Source organism: Narcine bancroftii, chromosome 10, assembly GCF_036971445.1.
Source record: "Narcine bancroftii isolate sNarBan1 chromosome 10, sNarBan1.hap1, whole genome shotgun sequence".
In the NCBI taxonomy this organism is placed as follows: domain Eukaryota; kingdom Metazoa; phylum Chordata; class Chondrichthyes; order Torpediniformes; family Narcinidae; genus Narcine; species Narcine bancroftii.
In genome coordinates this window covers 24,184,992-24,204,324 of record NC_091478.1, presented here as the reverse complement: position 1 = coordinate 24,204,324, position 19,333 = coordinate 24,184,992, and the positions used below count along the sequence as shown (strand labels likewise).

Below are 19,333 nucleotides of genomic sequence, written 5' to 3'. Positions count from 1 at the left end.
AGTTTTCGCAAGGATCACTTGGCAAACTTTCGTTCACGTGTTTACAATCGAAGGCACTTAAAAATCCTTAAGTCTGTCAAAGAAAGGAGGTTAAAAAGAATCTAAAATATAACTGCTTTTAGAAATTCACCTCCACTTTACATTTGCTAAAGAATGACTTTCATGGCATGGTTCTAATTAACTGCACCACTGCAGACTGGGTCAAGCATGTCAGTGTCATCACTTCAACTCTCTTCACCTTCTCCCTTCGTGCTACATTGCACCTCGTCTCTGACAAGACTCCTGTTGAAATGAAGCTAATCCATAGTTTTCTGTGGGAAAGTGTTCAGCCTTCTTTGTCCCTGCTCGAGAACTAAGAGCACTCTGGTGTCGGACACTGCATGAAACTGGGAGGCTAATGTCCAGCATATTGTTCACTCCTTTGCTAAAAAAGCATGCTAGAGGAATAACTTTACATGAAACCTTCTGCTACTGCACAATACCAACCTCTAATGAAAACATGGGTCACTTTCCTGTCTTCAGGCAAATATTGATGAATTTTTCAGTTTCCAGAACATCATCCTCAACTTTTATCCACCTTGAGAGATAAAATAAAAGGCAATCAAAGATCAAGATGTCAAGCCTGGCATCGGTCAACTGCCTCGTGTATGCTTCAAAGCACGGCTACCTACAGCAGGTAACTCCAACACTGGAGTTGCTATCTTTGCCAAATCTTCCAATTCATTAGCAGGATAAACAAAGCAACATAAGCATAGAGGGTACAATTGAGTTCAGACAGCTTCAATCATCCACATGCCTGAGCAGATGCACAAATCAGCACCACATTTTATGAGACACCTCAGAGCCCCTAATGAAAGCAAGTCATCCTTGACTTCGAAGAGCATCCACAAAGCAAGTTTGCACAGTAATTTCAAAGTGCATCTTGTACAATCACAGGTGACATTTTAAGAAAAAAGATTGTTCTTTTTAAAATCAGTCTTTTATTTTTAACTTGTGACAGTTCCATCCTTGTATTTCAATGAAAAAAAATATTGACGATTGTACCATGTTGTCAGACTGCTGTAAAAAGGCCAACCATATTGTTAAGGCATTCCAAACTTCCATTAAGCTTAACTTCGTAAAGTGTCATCACATGGTGCCTTATCTGATTTGTACATGGTAGAGCGTTCAAGAATAATGTGATTTATAATTAAAAACACTTCCCAATTTGACAGTTGCCAGTTATGAAAGACCACATCAGTGAATAGTATCTCAAAATGATTAATTCCCAAATAGCAATCTAAATGTTCATTTTGAATACAAGTGTAAGAGTATATGTAAATTCAAATCATTCCTTCTTTGTTGCATATTTTAGAATCACTACTGATTCCATTTAATTTCTACAAATATTAACTAATCAACAAAAGCCCATTCTAACTGAACAAGATGATGGCACAACAAAGAAGCTGAAGTAGCTGTGATTTTCCTCCAGAAAATTTAGCATCATGTTGAATTGCATCATGATGAATACCAAAGTTTTTCATTAAACTTTGTTAAGCATTTTGAAGACCATCAGATCTTTTTAATCTATTGATGCTTTGACTTTTGATGTAGAGAAGTTGCCAGAATGGAAGATAACTTGATTATTAATGACTACAATAAAACCCAAAAATGCTGGAGGAACTCAGCAGCTCATGCAGCATTTTTTTTTTTGGTGGTGGGAGGGGGGGGGAGGTAAAGATATATAACCAGCATTTGGGGCCTGAGACCATCTTCAAGTTATAATACCTTGAAGGGCTCAGGCCCCAAATGTTGGTGATATAAATTTGACCTCCTACAGATGCTGTGAGACCTGCAATGATCCACCAGCATATTTGTGTTTTAACTACAATCACAGAGTCTGCAGACTTTAGTGTTTCTTTTGATTAATGACTATGTTGATTTCTCATTATCCTTTTTATTTTTGTTTTTCTCTTTTTTTTCTTTTCCCATTTTGTTGCAGGCAACTGCACCTTTTGATTGTGTTCATATTGAGTTGAATGTTTTTATTCTGTTTGATAATCATAATGATGTTTTTTTTTGTTGATTTGCAGTCTTTGAAATCTTCACTTGAAAGTGAAATACTCTTTATTTTCCACAACACAATAGTGTTTCAAAATAAAACTAATAACAATTAATTACAATGATAAAAACACATTTTAGAGACAAACAGTTTCCAATAGCCAAATGCAGGTGTATGAAAGTGTAAGGAGAATGAGAAATATGATTAGTCAACATTTCAAGTCTGGTCCCTTTACCAGGATTATCGTAGAAAGGTTATATCAAGGGTGAAAACCAAGTAGGGTGGGAACACCCTACTAAATAAAAGGCTTTTATTTAATCAGTGCTATTTATGACTGTAATGTGTATTTTCAGTAAGTTAAGTACTGTGGCAGTGTAATGCAAGGGATGGCACAGTGTAGCAATTAGTGCAATGCAAATGCAGCGCCAGAGATGCAGGTCCGAATATGGTGTTGTCTGTATATGGGTTTCTTCTGGGTGCTCCAGTTTCTTCCCACCCTTCAAAATGTACAGGGTTGGTAGGTTAATTGGGTGAAATTGGGCTGTATGGGTTTCGTGCGGTATTGTTTGGTCAAGCAGAAAATAAAAGAATTTGAAAATAATGTTAGTCAGTTAGTATCCTTAACAATGGTAAGTTAATACTTCGTACCCTATTCAAAAATCTGACTCAAAGCAAATTATCGTTTCTCTAATATGTGCCTCCATTTAGCAACATACTGCACAATGTTTATACTATTTGCAATCACTGGATTGATCTTTCCCTTGTAATCAAGTCTCTTGTACATATGTACTCAAGATGACATGCCTGCAGTGTTCACAATAGTCAGCTTTTAATATATTGTGTAGTTCAGTGTTGTGTGGAATCAGGATTGGGAGACTGGCACTTGGCAATGGGAGTAAAGTTGGTGGGGGTGATGGTAAAACAGATGACATTTGCAAGTCAGCATTGGATTATTTTGGTAGCTTTGAGGCCAACTGGTATATGGGAGGGAAGGAATGGAGTCCATCAACTCATTTGGCAGAGTGATGGTGATCAGGAACAGCAGCACTTTTTGAGGGTGTAGAGACTGGGACTGGCACTTCATCAGTTGGCTGGGCAAGATAGCTGCAGATTTGAAGGGCAATTTGCAGATCGGGGTGGGATGATTTGAGGTGTAATCTCAGTGCTGGTGGGAGGGATTCAGATGCCCAAGGATGACATTAAGTAATTTATTTACTTGGCAGACATCCTAGTTTAAAAGTAAGAGAGACTGCAGATGCTGAAAAGCTACAGTAACAAATAAAATGCTGGAAGAACATAGGACTCAGGCAGCATCCATAGATAGTCAACGTTTTTGGCCAAAACTGGAATTATGGTGCAAGTTCTTCTGTAATGTTCCAAAGGAGTGGCAAAGTGTCTGACTCCACAAAATGGAGACACAAAAGAGACTGCAGATGCTGGTATCTGGAGCAACACACAGTCTACTGGAGGAAGTCTGGTCAAGAGGCATATGAGAGAGAGAACATATTGGGCTGCAACCCATCATTAAGAAGTCCTGATGACGCCACAAAATGTCTTGTCGAATTTTCAGAGGTATGTAAACATGGAAATAGTCACTGTTGCCCTTCAAGCTGGAGAGAAAATTACTTTCAGTTGCATAACTCTGGGAAAAATTAGTGTTGAATTTCTAGACATGGGGATTTTGAACCCAAGGAATAAACATCCCCCAAGAGGATCACAGAAAAATAGGCCTCTTTCTGTTTCCCATGACCAGATATTTTTATCTGTTTCTGACCAATAGATGGAGCTGTTAACCATTACTCACCAGTGCGAACAAAATTTCCTAATCAGATTTCAGCTACTGATAAGTTGAAACAAAGAGAAATTTAGAAGCTGTCTCGATGACGATTGAGGAGCCCTTGCAGAATTTTTTTTATTGTTAAATAATGATAACACTGGCCAAAACCATTTTCAATGCATGATCATAGAAGCAATTTGGATCATCAGCTGACCACTTAATAGTTAGCTTTTGTCAATATAATTCTAGTATTTTGTTGTACCAGTAGCTTACTAATCCATTTTAACATTTTGTGTTAAATCATACCCATTTCAAGGTGGCAACTGAAGTGTTTTATTTGTTCTTATTTCAGTCATTAGATCACCAGACCGCAGTGACTACAGAATACAACGGTCAGAATCCCTAAATCCATCATCAGAGCGAATTGAATTTGGCGGCAGTACCCACCAACTAAACCTGACTAGCCACAGCTATCTACCAGATTACTCTGTAAGGCCATTAACTGATCTCCAGTTTGTGAAGGTAAAACTATGCTTCTGTGTTTGGATGCAAGACATTTTACTGACATGTTTTTAAGATCATTTTAAGATGTGCTTTAATTTACTAATATTCATAAACAGTGTTGGTGTTGGAGTCTTTTGATCAGTTTATAGAGAAAAAGACAAGTGTGCAATGCTAAATCTTTCTTACTCCTAATCTTAGTGTTGCCAGCAAATTTTTGGCACAAAGTCTGTTGGCATAAAGTTTAAATGAATGCCTGTTTGTATTTCCTCAGTAACACAAAAAAAAAGCTTCTGAAGACAGTGGAAAAGGGTTATATATGTTTCAGCTGTAATCAACTTAGAACCAAAAAAATAATAATGGTAAACAAGGGAAAAATAATATAATCAATTAGAGGGAAAGGATCTCAGAAATGATGAAGTAAATTAATTTCAGAGTTTTGAATGAAAAGACAGAGTGGGAGGGCGAGAATGGGTGCTTGTTTATGAAACTAAACCCGATTTGAAAATTGGGCTATGCACCCAGTCTGGTTATCAAGGAATCAGACCAGAGGATTGCTCTGTGGCTGTGCAATATTTTCTTAAGCAAATGTTATATTGTCTTGCAATAGAGGAAGGGAAAGGGAAGCTGATTTTGGTGATCAGGTCAAATTGCAATTAATTAAATGCAAAAACTGGACATTTTATATTGCTTAATTATTAAAATCTGTTATTCATTAATAGTGGTAGCAATGTGCTGTCAATTCTACTGGGCACTGATTATTGAAATAAACCTTTTGGTAATTGCACCTTTCAAATGAAGATGACATTGATAAGCTTCTTGAACTTGACATCAGTAGCTGCATAATTTCCAATCTCTGCATTGGAATACATTGCAAATTATTTACGAAGTGAACTGAATGATGATATCAGAAGGTATTCTGTTTTTAATTAATCCATAGAGCAGTGGTTCTCAACCTTTTTACCATTCACTTACCACCTTAAGTAATCCCTCACTAACCACAGAGCACTGATGGCATCCAATCCCATAGGTACTCTGTAGTTAGTAAGGGATACCTTAAGGTGGTATGTGAGTGGGGTTTAAAAAAATGTTGAGAACCACTGCCATCAACTGATGATTAACATTCATTGTTGCTTGCCCGCTCTGTGTTTCTGTCAGATCCTAGATTTTCCTTTTGAGAATTGAAGAGCCTGTCCTAGAGTTAATGGTGGGTTTCCAGCTTGTTTTATTTTGACCCAATTTGCCCCAAATCAATGTAAAGGTAGGTGGAATTTCAAAGCCAAGGGTCATCAAGCTCAAATTGAGTTCCCAAGAGCATCCTATTTGAAAAGTCTTGTGCTCATGGTGATCTCGCTGAGCAATTTGGCCACAATCTCCAAATCACCATGGCAAGTTTCTGCTAATTATACCCATATGTAGGCTTTAAAGCCAGCGCATAAAATTAAGCTTGTCCCTCTGGATTCAAGGACATTTTATAGGCATTTTTAAAATGCTTTATATGTTTTATTTTAAGAAGGTACAGATAACTACTCAATCTATTTATCTTCTGTCATTTTAGATTGCTTAGTATCTGATTACGTTTATAAAGCAGACTAAGAAAGCATTTAAAATATTACTTTTTGTGATTAACTTACTTTTGCAAAATTAATCCAATTTCACTGTGTGCCTCTCCAGTCCATTAGATTTTTATTTTCATTGAACCAGTATTTTTAATTAAAATAAAGTACATATTTTCATTTGAAAATATGTAGATGATTTTTTAAAGTTGGTGCTTACAGTTGGCTCCAAAAACAAAAACAAAACTTGTAGCCCTTGCCTTTAAACTTGATTCATAATTTGGTTCTCTGACACTTTAGTCAATCTCACGACCTTTCATGTCAGAGTTATGAGGAAAGTTGTCACATTGAAAGTGGATGAATGAGTGAATCTTCAGGAAGTATATTAGCATAAAGTAAATCTTCAGTGCTACATCAGGATAGATCACAACTACAAAGCCTGCTTACACCGAAAAAAAAAGCTCAAATTCAGAATTGTGGTTAGGAAGCATTTCTTAACACAATTATTCATGCCAGGAACAATATTTGGTTAGAACAGTGAATATAAATACCTTGGAATCAATCAAGGAGCAGTTAGGTGCATTAATAGGTTAGATATATTTTATTGGGAGGAAGATGGGCCAAATGAACTTTTTCACAATTATTCTAAAAATCCTGAAAAAAAATTATCACAGACATTTGCGCATCTAAATGGCATGAAATTTAATCCAGCTAATTTCCAAACGTTAAATATTAATGCTAATTTCACATTGTCTAATTCTATTGATGAACAAACTTAATGTGAAATAACCACAAGAATCCGCATCACTGTATCTCATCATACAATCCAGATCAATTTACTTCTGCCCTACTAGAGACAGCCATGTATGTTTTTTTTTTAATTTCAACCATCTAGGGTTTCACAAATAATTTTCACATATGAAAAACAAAGAGCCTGAAAGGATTTTACTTTGATGTGTGAGGTGTTGCACTTTGGTAAGTCAAACTTTCACAGTAAATGGTAGTCTGGAGAGTGTGGTGGAGGTGAGTGACTGAGGTGCATCGTTCCCTGAAAGTGGTGACTCCAAGACAAAGTGATGAAGAAAGCATTTATCATGCTTGCCTTCATTTTCCGGGCTACTGAGTACACAAATTGGAACGTTTATGATATAGCTGCATGTTGGCGAAACCTACTTGGAATATGAGCGTTGTTTTGCTTGTCCAGCAAGATGAAGGATATAAATAACTTGGAAGGGGTGCAGAAGACTTTTTATTTTAGAAGTGTTGCCCTTATTGAGATTTATAAAATCATATGAAACTGAATGCCCACTGTCTATTATATTCCAGAGTAGCCATTCGAGGCTATAGCACATTTAAGTGGGGGGGGCATTAACTCAAATCATAAAATAGTTTTTGTTTTTATGTAATCAGTAGAAGTACTGAAGAAAGCAACAAAACTTGACTACTTCACAGGGAATTTTAAATTTAGACATACAGCACTATAGCAGGCCATTTTGGCCCATGTGTCTGTGCCGCCTAATTTACACCCAATTAACCTACATCCCAGTTCGTTTTGAATGGTTGGAGGAAACTGGAGCCCCCGAGGAAAACCCACGCAGTGATGGGGAGAACGTACTAACTTCTTACAGCACGGAATTCGAACCCAAGTCCTGACTGCTGGCACGGCAAAAGCGTTGGGCTATCCACTACGGCAACTGGGCCACTCCATTTATCATTTGAAAATTTTTCAAAGTTTGTGCTTGCAGTTGGCTCCAAAAACAGGACTTCTAATCCTTATCTTTAAACTTGACTCATAACTTGGTTCTCTGACACCACGGTCAATCTCATGGCCTTTCATGTCAGAGTTATAAGGAAAGTTCTCACATTAACTCATTGAAAGGGATGAATGAGTGAATCTTCAGTAAGTATCTTAGCAGAAAGTAAATCTTCAGTGCTACTTCAGGAAGGAGGACCATAAACTTTCATCAGAGTTCTATGGCTGCCATAGCCAAAAAAAAGGTTGAAAATAGTTGTTCTGGAGCTAGAGGTTATGTTTAAGGAGAAAGATTTCAGGAAGATGTAAGGAGCAACTTTTTCACCTAGTGGTTAGTCCATATCTGGAATGAATTGCCAGAGTAAAACAGGCACAATTATAACATTGAAAAGATATTTTATGGATAAGAAGAGTTTGGAAGAATAAGCAGGCAAATGGGACTAGTCTAGAATGCCAACTTAATCGGCATAGATGAGTTGGGTGTTCCTGTGTTACTGATTCTTGCCATTAAATTTAATCGTACATGTGATCATTATTCTGCAGAGAAAATTGATTATTTTCCTGAAATAAAACATAATACGATAAATATCCAATAGTGGGGTGGGGGGGGAGGGGGGGGGTGGTAAGATGGCGTAGAAGGCAGACGTGCGGTCCTAATCTTCCCCAGCCAGTTTTTTTTAAACACCAGTTTTTAAACTTTAATCTACACATATAAACGTTTTATTTCTGCTTCTAAGTGCATTAGTTGTCTATAATGGAGGCTAATATTAAAAAGTCTAAGGTTCAACTACAGAAAAAACTACTTTTCAAAAGTGTTGAAGAACTGAGACCTACCTGTCCAGCTGGAACCACAGAGCTGCCGTCGGGAGCCTCCAAGCCAGAGAGAACACCAGCCAGGTTGAATATTACACTGACCCCGATCTTCTCCCATCAAGATGGCACCGGCTTGTTGAAGAAATCGACCAACGACTCGCCCGTTCGCGCCAGTCCAATGGATCAAGGAATCCTTGGCCCGTGCTGCCGTCGGGGGAGTCAGGGACGCACAGGAAGGTGCTGGAAACTGCCCCTCCGCAGCCCCTCGCTCTGCCAGGCATGATTGGTGCTTCCAGGGTCCGGGATCTGTTAGAACACATGTGGGCTGCGGGAGGGCCGGAGCAGCGGCACTCCGATGTGGTCGGGGTGCCGTTGTTGGGTGTCCCAACCCGCAGTTGCACAGGGAAAGTCTTAATGATGAGGGAGCAAGAAGAGAACTTGCCTTATACAGCTAGTTCACAGGAACAACTAGAGGAGGAGCTTAAAGAAGGTGGGTCTCAAGATGTGACAATGTAACCTGGACTGAACTCTATTTTTACTGTGCTGGAAGGAATTGCTTGTTATATGGATACTATGTCTCATCAAATGACTCAAATGCAATCTACAATATCTGAAGATTTATCTATGCTTAAGAGAGATGTTAATAAATGCCTTAATTCAGTAGATGTGGTACAGGAAAATTAAAAAAAATTTGAGACAGCTTTTTCTGAATGAACAGAGCAAGTTCAAAGTAATAAAGAAAAAATAGAAACAGTGGAAGATTCGTTTGTGGATTTTGGAATTCAGAAGAGAGAATTATTTTTAAAAATTGATTCATTGGAAAATCAAAGCCGGAGAAATAATGTAAAAATTGTGGGCCTTCCAGAAGATATGGAAGATGCGGATCCAATAAAAATTTTTAAGGATTGGATTCCTGAGATGTTAGGTAAAGAGTTCTTTCCGGATGATTTGGTACTGGAAAGGGCACATAGAGAGTTGAGGAGGAAACCGTCACCGAGTCAACCATCATGAGCAGTGTTAATTCGGTGCTTGAATTATCAGGATAGAGAAATGATTTTACGGTTGGCGGTACAGAAGGCAAGACAAAGTCAAACCCAATGATAATTCAGAATAAATAGTTTTTTTAATGCTGATTTGAGTCAAGAAATTATCAGACGTCGACTGAGTTTAATTTGGCCAAATATGTGCTGTGGAGGAAAGGATAAAAGTTTGCTTTTCGAAACCCTGCAGTGTTGAAGGTTTTTTATGGCAACTATCAGTCTCAATTTTTTGAGAATGATCATGATGCATTGGTTTTCGCTAATTCGTTACCGGATTTACATGGTCAGGGAAGAATTTCACTGTCGTCACCTAAAAGAAGGGCCAATGGACATGGAAATGGACAGAATGGAAAGAATGGGAAGAATGGGAAAGATGGGAAGAAGGAGGCTTTGACACATAGTCCTAGTGATGTTGAAAATTCAAATCAAACTCTGGGACTGGAGTCCCAGGGCAGAATATATTAATGATGTTGAATTTCATTATTATAGATAGTGCATTTCTGGCTGGGTGGGGGAGGTGGATGGCACTGATATCTTTGATAGTCATCTGCCACTGGTGGGGTGTTCCACACCCAGTTTTTTAGGGAATTACTACCTTTGGGTGGTTTTTTTTTCAGGGGAATTAATTGTATTCTTTTTTATAACATTAGGGGAAGAAGAGTAGATTTTGTTTCTTAACAGGAGAGCTTTTTTTTATATTATGTGTTTATATTAATAGTTTATTAAATCTCTAGTTTGAAATTTGCAACTTTTAATGTTCAAGGATTAAATAATCCAATTAAGCGAAAGTGAGCTTTAGCTTGTATTAAGAAAATGAAAATTGATATTGGTTTTTTACAAGAAACACATTTGACTGAAAAAGAACATTTGAAATTGAAAAGAGATTGGGTTGGTCATGTTTTTTTTCTTCATTTAACTCTTAGGCAAAAGGTGTAGCGATTTTAGTTCATAAGAATTTATCTTTTGAGTTACAGACTGTAGAGGGGAATGCTGGGAGAGTTTTAAAAGTGGATTGTAAAAATTTTAATGAACTTTGGACTTTACTTGATATCTGTGCACCTAATGTGGATGATGAATGTTTTATTTCAGATGCCTTTTTGTTATTAAGTCAAGCTAATGAAAATATTCTAGTTGGGTGAGATTTTAATTGCGTTTTGGAATCATTAATGGATAAATCCCCAAAATGTATCAGAAAATCAAAAATGGCAATACAAATAGGGGCTTTAATGAAAGACTTAAATTTGGTAGATTTATGGAGAAGGATTAATCCTATTGAGAAAGATTTCTCTTTTTTATTCTTCTAGGCATGATTCTTTATCTAGAATAGATTTTTTTTATATCGGCACATTTACAGGGAAAGATATTGCAGGCAGATTATAAAAGTAGAGTAATATCTGATCATTCTTTATTAGTTTTTTCTTATGAAAGTTCGGAGGTGTTATGTCCATCTTATAGATGGAGGTTTAATACAATGTTGTTGAAAAAAACCTGAGTTTGTTGCTTTTGTTAAGAAATAGATTGATTTTTTTCTTAATGGAAAATGGTAACTCTGATCAAAGTAGATTTGTAGTATGGGATGCGTTAAAGGCTTATTTAAGAGGACAAATTAGTTATGCTACTAAAGTTAAGAAAGGGTGTATGGCTGAAAGTATTAAATTAGAAAAGCAGATTGATGAATTGGAGAAGGAATTTCAGAAGGGAGTAACAGAAGATTAGAAGATAGCTTTGACTAGATTGAAATTGCGATATAATACATTACAGACTTATCAATTTGAATGTTTATTTAATTGAACCAAACAACGATATTATGAGTGGGGTGAGAAGGTACATGAAGTACTTGTGTGGCAGTTAAAGAAGGAGCAAACTTCAAGGGTTATTAATGCTGTTAAAAAGGATTCAATAGTTACCTATAAACCTCAGGAAATCAATGAACAGTTTTATTCATTTTATAAAAAATTATATACTTCTGAGGGTAAACAGGATAATGGATCTATTGATTCTTTTTATCTACATTAAAGTTACCAGCATTAGCTGAAGAGGATATTATAGATTTGGAAGCTCCATTCACAGATTTAGAAATTAAGACTGCTATGATGGAAATGCCTAATGGTAAGTCACCAGGAGATGACGAGTTTTCGGTGGAATTTTATAAAGTTTTTTATGAAGATTTATCTTCGGGGTTTGGGGAGGTATTACAACAAGTGACTGAACATTATGAGTTACCAGAATCTTGTTCTAGTGCTTTAATTACTGTAATTCCAAAGAAAGATAGAGATCCATTAAAAGTGTCTTCGTATAGACCTATTTCTTTATTGAATGTAGATTATAAAATAATAGCTAAATTGTTAGTAAAACGGCTTGCTAAATATTTACCTAAATTGATACACGTAGATCAAACAGGTTTAATTAAAAATAGATATGCTTCGGATAATATTCTTTGACTAATTAGTTTGACCAACGCATACCGACGGCAGCCCAACCATCCAATGGTGGTTGCACTTGATGCGGAAAAAGCTTTTGATAGGGTAGAATGGAATTTTTTATTTAAGGTCTTGGAAAAGTTTAAATTTGGCCCCTTTTTTATTGGCTGGATTAAAGCTTTATATACAAACCCGACTGCTAGGGTGGTGACAAATGGGCAGATTTTGTTGTTATTTAAATTAACACGTTCTACTCAACAGGGTTGTCCATTGTCACCAGCCCTATTTGCATTGATCATTGAACCGTTAGCTCAATTAGTATGGCAAAATGAGCAGATACAAGGGATAAGAGTTTTGGATGAAGAGTATAAGATTAATTTATTTGCAGATGATGTTTTGATATACTTAACAAATCCAGAACAATCTTTGCTGCATTTACGGGAATGTTTATTGCAGTATGGATCATTATCTGGGTATAAAGTAAATTGGGATAAAAGTGAAATTTTACCAGTAGGTGAGGGAGATTATTCAGTTTATAAAAATGTTATTAATTTGAAATGGACAGATAAAATTAAATTTTTAGGAATAATTGTGAATACTGAGTATCAATCTTTATATAAATTAAATTATGTTCCATTGTTGATAAAAGCAGATTTAATTAAGTGGAAAGACCTTCCGTTAACTTTAATTGGCTGGGTTAATTGTATTAAAATGAATATTTTTCCACGTATTCAATATTTGTTTCAATCAATACCATGTTTTCTTACAAGGAACTTTTTTCAGAATTTAAATAAAGCTACTAGGGAATTTTTATGGAAAGGTAAACTACCAAGGGTAGCATTAAGTAAGCTTACTTGGAAGTACGCATTAGATGGATTGGAATTACCTCATTATCAGAATTATTATGAGGCAGCCCAACTTAAATTTATTAGTGGCTTGATGGATCTGGATCAATCTCCAAGTTGGGCTAAAGTTGAGATGGCATGTATTTCTGAAACTGCAGTACATTAATTTATAATTCGGTGGAATATAGATTTATTACGGGAGTATGATGTGCCGATATTAAAATATTTATTTTTTTTTTTTTTTTTTATAAATTTTTTTATTTTTCACACCATAAATCACATTAGCCATGATATACACTATTTCTTTTCACACATATACAGTGACTTTTTCTCCCCCCCCCCTTTCCTCCCAAACCACCCCCCCACCCCCCCCTCTCATCCATTTTAGGTATACAATCTAGGTTGCATTAATCCAGTCAGGCAATGTTGTCATTCAACAAAATTACACCAGAAATTCTACTGAGTCCATTCTTTTCTTTCCTTCTCCTTCCATCAACTTAGGTAATGTTTGTCCCCGGTAGGTTTTCGCTATTGTATTTAATGTAAGGCTCCTATACTTGTTCGAATATTTCAATATTATTTCTTAACCAATATGTTATTTTTTTCTAATGGAATACATTTATTCATTTAAATTTGGTAGTTTCTTCCTTTTAATTTGGTTATGTATTCCATTAATATTTAAAGACATATAGTTCAGCGTAGCCCTTTTATATTTTGTTTATCTTCTCTTTCCGTTTTTCCATCATTACCTTTCCTCCTTTTCCATTTCTGTTTTCTTATTTTCAACTCTTTATAAGACAACATTCCTACAACATCTAACATTTTCCTTATTCTCCTATTTCTATCTTATTTATCCCCAATCTCCCCTTCACCTCCTGAGTTGTCCTTTATCCCTTGTCGGACAACCACATCTCCCCTCTCCATTTGGATTTGCGAATCCACTCGCAAGCGTCAACTGATTGTGCAGTGACCGCTATTTCCCCCCACCCCGCCTCCCCCAGAAAAGATTTCACTTTTCATATGTCACAAAGGTCCCTCTTTTAATTCCCTCCTTATTCTCTCTATTCCATTACCTTCCCTTATTAATTCTTGTCTATACTATCTATATTTTCCTCTAAGTACAGATACATTCATGTATGCTCATTGTCTCTATTCACTCTTATACCTCTTTACCTGCATACATATCAATCGTGATCATTTTTACTCTCATTACCCGTCTTCATCCCTCAGTCTATTTTTGTCTTTACCCACATACATATCAGTCGTGATCATTTTAACTCTCATTACCCGTCTTCCTCCCTCAGTCTATTTTTGTAATTGTTCTGCAAATTTTCGTGCTTCTTCTGGATCCGAGAATAGTCTGTTTTGCTGTCCTGGAATAAATATTTTCAATACCGCTGGATGCTTTAGTATAAATTTATACCCTTTCTTCCATAAAATCGCCTTTGCTGTATTGAACTCTTTTCTCTTCTTTAGGAGTTCAAAACTTATATCTGGATAAATGAAGATTTTTTGCCCTTTATACTCCAGTGGTTTGTTGCCCTCTCTTACTTTTTCCATTGTCTTCTCCAGTACCTTTTCTCTTGTAGTATATCTTAGGAATTTTACTACAATAGATCTTGGTTTTTGTTGTGGTTGTGGTTTAGAGGCCAATACTCTATGTGCCCTTTCTATTTCCATTTCATGCTGTAGTTCTGGACATCCTAGGGTCTTAGGGATCCACTCTTTTATAAACTCCCTCATATTCTTGCCTTCTTCATCTTCCTTAAGGCCCACTATCTTTATGTTATTTCTTCTGTTATGGTTTTCCATTGTATCTATTTTTTGAGCTAGTAGTTCTTGTGTCTCTTTAGTTTTTTTATTAGATTTCTCCAATTTCTTTTTTAAGTCTTCTACCTCCATTTCTGCTGCTACTGCCCGCTCTTCCATCTTGTCCATTTTTTTTCCCATTTCTGTTAAGGTCATCTCCATTTTAATTATTTTCTCCTCTGTGTTGTTTATTCTTTTTCTTAAATCCTTAAATTCCTGTGTTTGCCATTCTTTAAATGATTCCATGTATCCTCTAATAAGAGCAAGTATATCCTTTACCTTGCCTCTCTTTTCTTCTTCTATTTCACCATACTCTTCCTCTTCTTCTTCCTCTGGGTTGACCATCTGTTGTTTCTTTGTTGCCCTTTCCTCCTCTTCTATCTTGTTTCTATTGTCTTCTGTGGTCTCTTCTTGCTGCAGGTGTTCTGCAGCTGTCGTTGCCGGCTGTGGAGATCGACTCCCCAGCTGGTCCCCCCTCCCGTCGGTGTGTTTTTTTTCATTCGCATCGCGCATGCGCGAAACTTCGCGCATGCGCGGTTGCGCACTTTTGTTCGGCTCTGCGAGCCATTTTTGTAGTCCATTATTTACCGACCTGAGGGAGCGGGTTTCTCTCTCCGCAGCGGGCCTCTTCGGACAGGTAAGGCCTTCACCTTTTTCCTCCTTTGTCTTCTCTTCCTCTTTTCTTACCGTTGCTTTCGACTTTTCTTTTTTTGTCGCCATCTTCTTTCCACCTTTATACTCACTTTTCTGTAACTTTTATTTCTGTGCCTTTGTGTTTTCTCTTGTTTTTCCCGACTTTTCTGGAGAGGGCTGGAGTTCACCGTCCGGCCACTACTCCATCACGTGACTCCTCCTTCTATTAAAATATTTATTGATGTTATGGACAAAAAAGAATAAGACTGTGGGATCAAAAGGTAAATTATCTATTTTAACGCCATAATATAATGAACTTATTTCATTTTCATTGTTTAATAGTCATTTAAAGAATTGGGATTTTAAGGGTATAAAAAATATTGCAGGATTGTTTTGTAGAAGGTCAATTTCTTTCTTTTATTCAATTGAAAGAGCTTTTTGATATTGCTGAAACTTTATTTGTTTATTATCAACTTCGGTCACTGGTGAAAAAAATGTATGGTAGAGAGATGTTTTTACCTGTATTGTCGGAGTTTGAGTCTTTGATTTCTTCTATGCCTAAAAAGGGTTATATTTCTGTTATGTATCAAGTATTACAAGATAATATGGATAAATCGGAATGGGAGAAATCTAAGTTTAAATGGGAAAATGATTTAACTTTTGTTTTTCCTGAAGATTACTGGGCAGATACGTGTCATGATAGTGTTACTAGATTGACAAATGCACGATATGGAATGGTTAATTATAATTTTTTTGCATCAGTTATATGTAACTCCTGAGAAATTGAAAAAATATAGCCTTAGTAATTCAGATTCCTGTTTTAGATGTGGTACATGTATTGGAACTTTTTTACATGTTGTTTGGTCTTGTACAACTATTTTGGGAAGAAATTAAGTTAATTTTGGAAAAATCGTATAAGATTAAGTTACCATTAGATCCATCTGTTTTTTTACTGAATTATGTGATTCCTTTAAAGGGATTGGGGTTGGATAAATTTCAAATCGCATTTGTATATTTAGCGTTGTCCGTAGCTCGAAAATGTATAGCAAGTACATGGAAGAATAGGACAGTGATTAGTATAATGCGATGGCATAATGAAATGAAAGCTTGTATTGTTATGGATAAAATTACTTGTGTTTTGCATGATAATTATTCTTTTTTTGTTAATAAGTGGTCATTATATTTGGAATATATGCATTTAGAGGTACTTTGATTTATTTTTTTCTTTTTTTTATAGTTTTTTATAATATATATTTCTTTAGCTCTCCTTAAGAGAGCTGGCTGAAGGGGTGAGGGGGGGATTGTTGGAGTTTTTTTTAATTTTATTTTCATATATATACAAATTTTGTTGTGAAGTGTATTTTGTATATATACCAATAATTTTTCAATAAATAAAGTTTGGAAAAAAAAAAGATAAAGCTCCAATAATCTGGCATCAGATTGTTAAGAAATGCTGCTGGATCAATTTATAGCTCACTCGTTTACTTAGAGCAGGATGTTCTGCCAAGGCTTGGCGTCATTAATGCATCGGGGCCAGGATCCGGAATACTAAGAGCGTGGGTAGCTTTGCGGTTGGAATATTTGTATGCTTCTCGCTTCTTTTAAATTCACTGGAAAGTGCAACATTTTATATAAACTGTACTGCTCTTTTGTGCTAATTTTTTCCTAAACACACTTTCACAAAGCAGGCCAGCTTACTGAGGTAATGTTTAACGCACAGGATGCAACAACTTGTGTGACATGGGCTGGCATAGTTTGATATTTACACTGGTTGAATGCTTTTGAAACTAATTAATTCAGTGGTCAGTCAAATATACCCAAGGGCTTGCAATGTACAAAAGTGCTGGAGAAACTCAGCAGGTCATGCAGCATCTATTAGGAAGTAAAGCCTGAGCCCTTTGTCAAGGTATGAGCTAAAAGCAGGCAGGTGTCTGAATAAAAAGGTGTGGGGAGGAGAAGAGAGAGGGAGGAAGGTGAGGGTGCAGGCTAACGGGTGGGAATTTGTGGAAGATATCCTGAATCAGGAAGGTAAAAAGGCATCCATTTTAGCTCTTCTATATTTCAAGTAAGAACCTTTATCTCTCCCATACATTATTGAGTTGCTTATCATTAAGGTTAACATATGTGGACTATAACAGAGCATGGGCATGTGTTAATATTATACTCTATGTAAGAGCTTTGGGAAACTGATATGGGAAGTAATTTTATAAGATCACTGGGTGAGGTTCGTAGACAAAAATAAATTGTGCTTCTTACTGGGAGAATTGTTCACTTTTCTCTCCTGCCTCTGCTACATGTCTTAAAGCAATGCATACTAAGTGTATTACAAAGTTGCATGACTTTTTCTGCTCAGATTACAAGGATGCAGTATGCAAATGCAGTAGCAGCCACCCAAATGGACAACTCGCCCCAAAGCCCTGATGTTGAATTAACAGCAACAGAATTAACAAATAAAGAACCAAGCACCAAAGTGACAAATTCAATGAATGAGAAGAACTTTGTGATTCGTAAGTCACTGAGTCATATCACTGATGATGAAAATTCAGTATAGTTTGCTTGGATTTGACCCCTTGAAAATGTACCTAGTTTGAATATCAGCACAAAGCATTCTGATTTTGATTTCAAATTTATGGATGAAAAATGGAGATTTAAGACCAGCTATCCATTCATCATCACTGAAAATAAGCTCATTTTTGTATCATAGTTTATGGCTGCAGTTGCTGTTGCATTTGATATATTTAAACTTCATTCCCACGACCATGCAAGCTTTGTATTTGCCTCGCTTATTGTCCACTGTGCCTTAAACCCTGCATTGATTCCTCTTCCACAATTTCTGCAGCTTCACATGAAACATTAAGGTCTTACGAACTGTATTTGACCATGAAGAATGCTGATTGCAAAAGCCCTGGGAATGCTGCATTGCAATGCAATGCACGATACAGGTTGTGTATTTTTTTTTATGTCTGCTGTTTATTTGTTGCTGTTTTTAACTAATTAATTGCATACGTTATGAATATATCTGCACATAAAATTCTGGCCATTACTAACATGAAAATGAACCATTTCTGAAGGTTTTTTGTTGCATGGAAATGCATGAGAGCTGACATAATCTGTTTAAGATTGCATCCCTCCAATGCAACAGAAAATGCATGAGATTGTTCATTTCAACCACTGGTTTACATATTGGACTTCCATTTTAATATGATCAAACGTTTGGAAGTTTTAAAGTTTGTATTGACACTTGCTCTCTTCAGTGGTTGCTCTTGATCTGTTCATTAAGATTCATTTCTGTGCTATTAGTTGACATTGTTGTTCAACAGTCTTTTTATTTTGTTTTGCAAGATTAATGTCCCATTTCACGTGATTGCACATAATTTATATTTATTCAATGAATATCTTTTTCTTCAGTTGTGTTTTTATTGAGAAACGGCACTGTGTATTTTTCTATTGTTTGAGTCTATTATGCTTTGTGCACTTTTATTAGATTTATTGCCAAGTGTATTGTTACAATTGTAGGTGATACCATATGCTGATGTCTCAGGTGGAGGTGAATCCTGGTATTCCATTCTCTCTGAGCATAATTGAAATGATATTAAATAACTGCTGATTCAAGAGCTTAAATGGCCCTGTTTGCATGCAGTCAATACATAAATTTCTACATTTATTTATAATTTAATTGATATTAGATAAATGAATTTGATCTTGTATTTTGTTTCAGTTTTTTTGTGTGCAGAACTGTGTTCTATTTTTTGACTGATAATTAACAAATAAAAAAATTACAGTTAGTGCCTGGTTTTGTAAATGCAAACAGTTGGTTTGGTCTAATTATTACAAATTATATTATTTAGTTTATTAATTATTTTCAGATTTAAATGCATTGACTTTTCTGAATAAGCCATGTGTCGTTCCTGTTGTGCTATGGTCAGATGAATTAGCAATCAAAATACTGAGCAGTTTATCACAACTGAAAGCTTAATAAATATAACTGCATATTTTACAAAAGAAAAATCAATGTGGCAGTTTTTTCAAGGAACTTAGCCTTTGTTCAGCAGAGACAAATATGTAATTTTCATTTTTTTAAAAATCTTCCTCATTGAAATAACCTGTTTTTTACCTCTGGAACAGTATTCTTGTCATTTTATTTT

At 36.0% G+C, this 19,333-nt stretch overlaps 1 protein-coding gene across 5 annotated transcripts in view; it reads left to right on the top strand.

Moving 5' to 3' along the window:
* Positions 1-19,333, top strand: part of LOC138744305 (metal transporter CNNM2-like) — a 65,559-nt gene that overhangs the window by 32,104 nt on the left and 14,122 nt on the right. The window contains exons 6-8 of one of the 5 annotated variants that reach the window (XM_069900212.1): positions 4,171-4,340; positions 17,542-17,695; positions 18,028-18,130. In XM_069900212.1, coding sequence (XP_069756313.1) covers positions 4,171-4,340; positions 17,542-17,695; positions 18,028-18,130 — 427 coding nt within the window. The other 4 variants (XM_069900211.1, XM_069900213.1, XM_069900216.1 and 1 more) reach the window with 4 other exon arrangements.